Below are 8,901 nucleotides of genomic sequence, written 5' to 3'. Positions count from 1 at the left end.
GGTAGCACCTGCAAAATCTACGACAACCCTGGCTTCCAAAAAGAATTTTCTGGAAAACTTGTACACTTGATTCTTACTGCAAGAAGACCAAGAAAATGTCTGAGATCAGTGATCTGAAATCTGCTACCATACTGTATTTTCTACAGAGGATGGGAGCACCTGAAATTAGGATGAGCCAGACAGACAGGTACTACATGATGAGCAGAAACCATTTCTGTAAATTCGGGAAGAGTTGGCATATCTTTTGAGGTTCTGGTCAATCAAGAAATTTATATTTTAAGACAATGAGGAAAGATAATCAAATCCCTCTCCTAGACACTGACACTAGCTAAATGTTGACTTTAGAAAACTCTAGCTCAAAGCAAACTTGAGCTCAATAAGGAAAGATCTTAAGTGAGAAGGTTACTTTAGTTCTGACCACGTGGCTCAGTTTGGCAGCACTCTTTCCTTCCTGGTCAACATATAAGGAGTGTGCTGAGCCCCTGGGATCCCACTTGGTCACCGCACACTCTCCTCCAGCATGCAATTTGCCCATCTCCTTCCCAAGGCCAGCCAGGCCATCCTTATCCTGGTGGTCTTCTTCCAGCTTGGGACTAACAATGCTGAGGAAGCTGAGTGAGTTGATCCTTTCTTTTCTGGGGGATGGTGGAGGGAGGGGTGAGTAGGAGGTGGGGTGTGAGGGAGAAATAAATCTTAGAAGGAGGGTTAGCCTAGCCTAGAACTCTATATTCCATGGGCCAGAGCAATGGTATCAGCAGAGAGTTTGCCTTCCATGTGGCCTACCTGGGTTCAATTTCCAGGACCCCATATGGTCGCCAAAGGCATCCAGAAGTGATCCCTAAATGCAGAGTCAAGAGTAAGTTCTGAGCACTGCCCAATGTGACCCCAAAACTAAAACAACAAAACAAGCTATATGCCACTTTCTGAAAATGATTTCTATATCTGAGAACTGTTATCCACTTCATTCTCAAGAACCTGTTGTCCAATTTCAGTTTTTTTTTCCCTTAGGAATCCCTGTCAACCACCATCACATTTCTATGGTGCTTGCTGGTTGTTAATGTAAATAATCTCCCAGATTGGATGTTAGCTGTAATGAGTTTAGTTTTGCTGCAAGGTTCTGATTCATGTCCTGTCTGTTGCATCGTTGTTCATATTTCTACTCAGTAAACTGTACCTTCTAAATTCTAGCCTTACTTTCCCAAAATCTTATTCCCTATAAAAAGCTTTGACGAGTTTCTGCATTACTTGCTGAAGGATTAGAGACCCATGGTTCAAGGTTGCCTTAGCCCAGCAATCTTCACATTCTGGTGATATGCTCTTTCACCCATCCACATGGGTGCCATAGAGCAAAAGTGATGAGATGATCTCCTTTGCTCCCTTTCCTTTTTCCTTTCAGATTGTGGAGTATGGTCTGAATGTAGGGTTAGATCTGAAGTTCTCAAACATGGCTATGTGAACAGATTCTCTACAGGGTTGCATTCATATCCTGTGGGAAATCATAGAGGATGTTCAAGTATCCTATAAACTGGGATCAAGGAGGACCTACAATTCCTCCAGGACACAAAGATGTTTAGGTCTTAAGATTCTGTTTTGTGTTGTTTGTTTTATGGCTTTTTGTGTGCTGTGTGTGAGAGACAGAGAGAGAAATGTATGTGTGTGTGTGGGGGGATGTCTAACAGAGTGATCAAGAGGCTCAAAGCTCTTCCTGGTGATTCACAGTGATCAAGGCTAGCAGTATAATGTGAAGACCCAAGGATACAGTGCTGCTTGGGTCCTGGGTCCTGGGATTAATCCAGCTAACAACACATCAATGCTTCAGGGACTTCAGGCCTGCACCTGGAGATGCTCAGAACATCACTAGAGTGTCCACAGGAATAAATCCAGGGCCGGCTCCATCTAGACGTGCACCTTAACCCCTTAACTACCTCTCCTGCCTAATAAAATTCTGCTGACAGGGAGTTTTCTACTGAGAATGAAACCTGGCATTTATCTGGGAACCTGTAACACAGAATTTTACCATTAGTCTCTTTCCAAATTTATTTTTTATTGATGGTAAACAGAAGACATACAGCTTCAAAATAAATAACGAGACTCCCCAATGAAATAAAATTAAACCCACACAAAAGTTGCCAAGATCAAATTTCCAGAAGATTTTGATGCTCAGCTGTTGACCCACCTCCAATCATCATACCCTTCTGCCCCTTACCTGACCCATTCCCCCACTCTGTCCTCACAGACTTATTGCTAATCTCAGTCCTGCTTTTCTCTCCAAAATCAGTCGAAAGCTGATGATAATGAACATAGATATGCCCACAGCAGTCAAATCAAATGAAGAAGTAACCCTTAAGCTTAAAGTGAGCACGGAACTGAGAGAATGCATGGTGGTAAGTGGAAGCCTGGACATCCAACCATTTCTCATTGACTCATCAGATTTGCATTTCATCATACTATTTCTCATTATAAGTAACTACAATGAATATAATGCGTTTAAATATGTGAGCACCTATAGGATAACTCAGGAACTTGGGGTCAACTATTCTTCTCTCTCCCAAAAGAAATCCTTCAGTGAGAAGCATAAAAAGGTTGGGAAAGGAAAAACAATGAATAAATGGGTTATAGAGAAAGTACAAGGAAGAAAGAAAAGAAGAAAAATATAAGAATTGGGGTAGAATCAGTAAGCGTTTTGCCAAGGGTCTGTGTTCCTCCAAAGGACTGTGGATACTGATTTGGGATGAAGGTTTTCATTGAATAAACTGTGCAGTTTTAGCATTTGTGTATCCACCACTGAACGGAGGAGAGAGAATGTGTGCTTAATAGTTTTGTGAGAAGGAAATCTACAATAATAAACAATGGAAGTCTATTTCTCCTCAAGATAGCATAGATAACAAATGTGTTTAATCAATGAAATGACATGTGATCAATTTTGGCATAATTAATATGACTGTTCTAAAAACACTGCTACTACAATAAATAAGCAGTCCCTTTAAAAGTCTCCAAGTATGCACGTAAAATATAAAGAACTCCTAAATAGTTTTGTTAACTAGAAAAAATATTATAGAAAATTTTGTTAGTTCTAGTCAAGTAATTTAATTTGTACCTTTTATTTTTAAATTGTTCATATGATGCTTTTATAGGTTACAAATTTGGGGAAGATAAATGTATTTTATGTGTTATTTTAACACCTAGTCCTCACTATTGTTGATCATAATGTCTCTGCAATGGAATTTTTGGCCAAGAGAGATTATAACAAACATAAACAAAAATTTAAAAAGAAAATACCCTCAGTCATGTATTTCAGTATGAAGATCATATAATAATTTAGGGCTAAAAAGACTTATAGTAAGCCTTTTTTATTGTGTCACAGTCTTTTGCTAACTTCATCAGGTTTTTTGGAATGTATAAACAGCATACTGCTTATAAATTTGTAAGTAAGATGCACTGAATTGGACCAAAACTATTACATTGAATAACTGAATATATTATTTCCAATATGCTTGAATATGGTCATTTACATGTTAATCAATTTGTTAGCCCAGAGGACAAAATATCTAGAATAAAGAAATATTTAATTTTAGCTTATGAAAATATTCCGTAGAGGAGGGGTTGCTGGTACTCTGCTTGAGTGTCTTAAACTATGTCCTGGTCTCTGACAACAAATCCTATGTGCTGTGCTTGCATTTGTTTTAATCCTAATACAATTGGATTTGATGTTGCTGCATTAACAAACCATGATCACAAAGACACGCTGCTGCAAATATAACTTAAAGATAACGAAGAAAAGGGTAGCCATCACTGCAAAACACATCAGTTCTCTCAACATCCTAAGTCAAATGTTAGGAGCTTTGAATTCCCTGTGAGGTCTGGGATCAGTGGGTATTGGGGAGGCCTGGGTGACTTTGGCCAGCAATAAGTCCAGCACTCTAATGGTTACCAGGCCAACAGTACATGGAACCACCAAAGTGTGCATCGTGATGATAACATCCTCTGTGTTGCCTTGTGACACAGTCCCAGAGACACCCCTGGGTCACTGAGTTTGAAAAAAGTGCATGCTGTCCTTTTGCCAGAGGCAGCCTGGTGGTGGGCAGTTCCGAGCCAGCTCCTACAGCCTTGGTTAGGTTGTAGGTATCACAGTTCAATAGCTGCCTGGGGTGAGCTTTCCTGGCCCAGTCAGTCCAAGAACCTTGGTCTCTGATGCCCATGGCCACACAGTGAGGCAGGAATTTGGAGCAGAAAACTTTCTGACTTACACTTTAGCAGCTCAAACAAGACTTCAGAAGTGAACTTCCTGGGCCACTGGCCCACTGGCCCACCTCTGGTCTTGTTCTCTGACCCTCTACTACCTCCTCCCTTTACTGTTATTCTATCCCTACCTCTTTCCCAGACTAATCCTGGGTTCTCTCTCCCTACCTATTCTTTCCCAGATCCGGTCTTACCTAACCGCCACCTCTCCGATGGATACGCCTTTCAAGTTCAAATATGTCGGCTGTCTCTGTGATGATTACCCAAGAACCTTCTACTGGGATGTTGCTTCCAACAGTATGTACAAGAGTTGATCAGGGAAAAACTATCCACTAGGGGTGGAAACATTCAAGATAAACAAGGCTCTGGTTCTGGAGCAAGCTCAATAGACAGAAATATGGGATGAAGAGCATTGCAGACACAGAGGGAGCAGTCATCAGGAGGCTGCCCACAGGGGGAAGACAAGAGGCTGTGTGAGAAAATCTATCAAATGTGATGGGACATCTGCAAAAGATTTCAGGAAGCTAAATCTAATGATATGGTACCTGGGAGTGGATGACCAGATGCTATGCAGCGGGTTGAGTGTTCTTAGAGTCGCTCTTGCTCTTGTCTCTTTCAGAAAGCACGGTAATCACAGCTTACGTTGACGTGATTCGTGAACTTGGCATCTGCCCTGGGAATAAAGCAGCGGTGCCCATTGAAGCAAACCGTTTTTACATGAAGAAAGCCTTTAATGTAGTTGATTATTAGAGCGAGCCCTGGTCACCCTCACACCCTTCCCTATGGCTGTCCACTATGGAAACTTGATTAGGGTGTCTCTACAATAAAGCTCTCCCAAGCTTCTCTGTGTTCTGTGTGTCTTTCCTCAAATGTCATTCCCAGAAGAGCCCCAGAGCAGCCAGTACTTTTAGAATATGTGTCTTTCAAAGAACTTCACTGTAGAGAAATTGTAGGTTTTCTCACTGCCCATTTGTGTAAAGGGGGAAGAGAGGAGTGAGGGGTTTTTTTGTTTTATGTTTTTGGTTAAAATCAAAAGTGTGGATGTGGTTTCATAATTCACAGAAAATGAATGAAAGATCCTTGATAGGTAGTCAAAGCTCTCTCCTACACTTTGACACCCGCCCCACACACACCAACTTCAGGTCCCAGAAGATGAGTAACTCTATTCGATCAGTGGAGTCAGAGGGAGAATCTTTCCTCCTGGAATCTTTCCTCCTGGACAAGATTTCCGCTTGTCTCCTCTCTTATGATGGTTCTTGTGAGCTAGTGATAATAGCAGACCATGTGGCATTTCAAAGCTCTGTTCTCCATAGGCTACAGAATGAAGAACCAAAAGGCGCCTGCAGGGACCCACTAGAGAAGTCCAGAAGGCTTCTATCAACACGAGAAGTACAGTTGTGGTCAGAGGTGTTTAAGAGAAGTGCGTAATCCGGGTCCATTAGCTAGAAGTGAGGGCAGAATTAGCCCCACTTCTGTTTTGTTTCTGTTTTTGTTTTGAACCCATATCCTGTGGTTCTCCGGGCTTACTCCTTGTTCTGTGTTCTTGGGTCACTCCTTGCAGGCTCAGGAGAAAATATGGAATGTGGGGGGATTGAACCTGGATCAGCTAGGTGCAAGACAAACACCCTACACACTACATATCTCTAGCATCAAGAATTTGGACCAGTTTTGCATCCTGATTCCTTTCTATGAATCATAAATCAAAAAGAATCTAAGAAATTCTCAGACACCCTCACTTAACTGCATGTGGATGTGTGTGTACCTCCCATATCAAACAAGTACGGTGATGGGTGGTTGAAAATCAACAGACAGCCTTATGCCTGCTGATTCACCATGCCAGGTTTGAATTTCTTCTGTCTGATACCACTGAGTATAATCCTGAATGGGAGGACGAGTCCCTCCCTATCCACTGGGTCCCAGCAGCCTCCATACCCAACCTGCACCATAGTAAGGTCCCACATCACAGCTCCTGAAACACACAGCCCCTGATGCAACTACACAACAAATCTCAACAAATTACATGCTTCTCACAGTTACTCTTCATGTCATTTGGTGAGGAATGGCAGAGAAAACCATGCAATGTCCAGCTTAGTCCCTCAGCAGATTCTCTGCAAAGACTCACACCCCCCAGCACAGCAAGAACACTCAAAACCAATGGGGGAAACAAGAGAAGGCAACTAAACTCAGTGTGTGAAGAAAACAGTATCACCAAAGACAAACACCAGTAATTCTTCAGACAGTGTCTCAAGTAACACGATGTTGAGGATGTTCAATGCCTTCAAAGAAACAGTAGCATAGGTAGTCAGCAAAATACAAGAAAACACTTTAAAATAAAAATGAAAAACCCACTGCAATCAGAAATGACAGAAATAAAGAAGATGGTAGGCAATATTGAAAAAAAAAAAATAAGGCAGAATGTCAGAAGCTGTGCAAAAGGCCAAAGAGCTCCAAGTTAAGGAAGAAACCTCTGGAAAACAGAAGAAGGTGGAAGGAAAATATCCTGAAAAGAAATGAACAGTACACCAGAGGACTATAGTATCATGAGTTCAAGAAAAACAATATAAGAGTCATTGGAGTCCTTCAAAAACAAGAAAGCAAATGTTATGAAGAACGAAGTGACATCTGCAATTGCCTGTTTATTTCAGCACTCTTTACAATAGCCAGAATCTGGAAAAAACCTGAGTGCCCTAGAACAGATGACTGGTTAAAGAAACTCTGGTACATTTACACAATGGAGTACTATGTAGCTGTTAGAAAAGACGAAGTCACAAAATTTACATACAAGTGGTACTACATGGAAAGTATCATGTTAAGCGAAATGACTCAGAAAGAAAGGGATAGACATAGAAAGATTGCATTCATCTGGGGAACATAAAGTAACAAAATAGAAAACTAACACACAAGAATGGCCGAGATTCCCCTCCCATCCAGGTGGGTTGGAGGACCCGAGCGGAGCCCTGCCCCTGAACCCGGATGCGCGGCCCGCGGAGCGAGCCCAGCCGGAGAAGGGAGGGAGGAGAGCGAGGACCCCCAGCGAGCCCAAGCCCCAGCGCGCGTCCAGATCCGGAGCAGCGCGCGGCAGCACACCGGCCCCTCCCATCCAGGTGGGTTGGAGGACCCGAGCGGAGCCCCACCCCTGAACCCGGACGCGCGGCCCGCGGAGCGAGCCCAGCCGGAGAACAGCGCGGATCCCAGGATCCTGGGAGGGAGTGGCCTGGGATTGTCTAGGGGCGTGGTCTCTAAGAAGGGGGCATGGCCTAAAAGTGGGCGTGGCCTACTTCCGGGCGGGCGGCCGCTTATGCGGCCGCAGGTATATCACTCACTTCAATCAACTTGGACCTGCATCCTTTCATCCTTTACATCAACTTGTTACCTAATACCAAACAAAATTTCTCACCTCTTCTACTACAATTCAACAAAATCCCACTCGCCTACTCCATTTCCAACAAAAGTTCAGTTCGAAAACAGCTATACAAGTTCAGTAGTAAATAGTAACGCCTCCAAAAGTTTCACTCAATGTCAGTTATAAAACAAAGAATAACGCCTGATTGAGAAGAAGGTCAGACTCAGAAAGGTAAAGAGGCGCATCTAGCAGCAACAAAGCTGGACGGCTCCTGGCAGCCTCTCCTCACTCAACTAGAACAGTAGCAGCGAGTGTGACGGACCAAACCACACTGGTCACAATGGTAAAGCAACGCAAAAGCCCACCAAACTTTCTTATTCACGAGGCTAGCCCAGACGACACCAACAGTACTATAGCGATAGACAACCTCTCTGACAAGGAATTCAGAATGGAGCTACTCAGGATGCTTAGGGAACTAAAAGAAACAATGGAAACCAATGCCAATAAAAGACAAGAGGATTTGAAGGCAGAAATGAGGAAAATGCAATCGGAAATGTCGGACCTGAAAAACCTGGTAGCCGAATTGAAAACCTCAGTGGAAGGCCTCAGCAGCAGAGTAACAGCGGCTGAGAACAGAATCAGTGAGCTCGAAGATCAAGTTCAGAGTCTTGTCAGAAAACAGCAGAAAATGGAAAAGAGACTCACAGTTCGAGAACAGATGGCAAGAGAAGATCGTGATGAAGCCAAGAGGGGTAACATAAGAATTATTGGAGTCCCAGAGGGACGGGAAGAAAACCTTGATGAAGAAGAAACTGTCAAAGAAATCATTGCTACAGCGTTTCCAGAGCTGAAGAAAACTTGTGACCACATCCAGGAGGCCCGAAGGGTACCGGCTAGAAGAAATCCGAATAAAAATACCCCAAGACACATCCTGATCAAAATGACCAAAACTTTAGACAGAGACAAAATTCTGAAAGCAGCAAGATCGAAGAAAGAAATCTCTTACAAAGGAGCATCCTTAAAATTCACTGCTGATTTTTCTGATGAAACCCTCAGGGCCCGAAAACAGTGGTGGGACATAGTGAAAAAACTCAATGAAATAAATGCTTCTCCAAAAATACTTTACCCAGCGAGACTCTCATTCATAATAGAAGGAACAACACACAGTTTCACGGACAAACAACAGCTCAGGAACTTCATAGACTCAAAACCATGGTTACAAGTACAACTAAATGGGCTACTTTAAGGCAAGACAGACCTCTCAAATACACCAAATTTCAACAGAAAAATGGGACAAAATCCCATAACAATAATCTCTC

The 8,901-nt window shown here is 42.8% G+C and overlaps 1 protein-coding gene across 1 annotated transcript; it reads left to right on the top strand.

Annotated features, from left to right (window-relative positions):
- Positions 1 to 520: 520 nt before the first annotated feature.
- LOC130032366 (prolactin-inducible protein homolog) lies at positions 521 to 4,989 on the top strand. The gene is made up of 4 exons (XM_056123947.1): positions 521 to 615; positions 2,237 to 2,384; positions 4,422 to 4,540; positions 4,863 to 4,989. Exons 1-4 carry the CDS (start codon positions 521 to 523, stop codon positions 4,987 to 4,989), a joined length of 489 nt encoding a protein of 162 aa, XP_055979922.1.
- The last annotated feature ends 3,912 nt before the right edge of the window (positions 4,990 to 8,901 follow it).

Source organism: Sorex fumeus, unplaced genomic scaffold (assembly GCF_029834395.1).
Source record: "Sorex fumeus unplaced genomic scaffold, SorFum_2.1 ptg000048l, whole genome shotgun sequence".
Taxonomy (NCBI): Eukaryota; Metazoa; Chordata; class Mammalia; order Eulipotyphla; family Soricidae; genus Sorex; species Sorex fumeus.
This window is presented reverse-complemented; position numbering and strand designations above follow the sequence as displayed.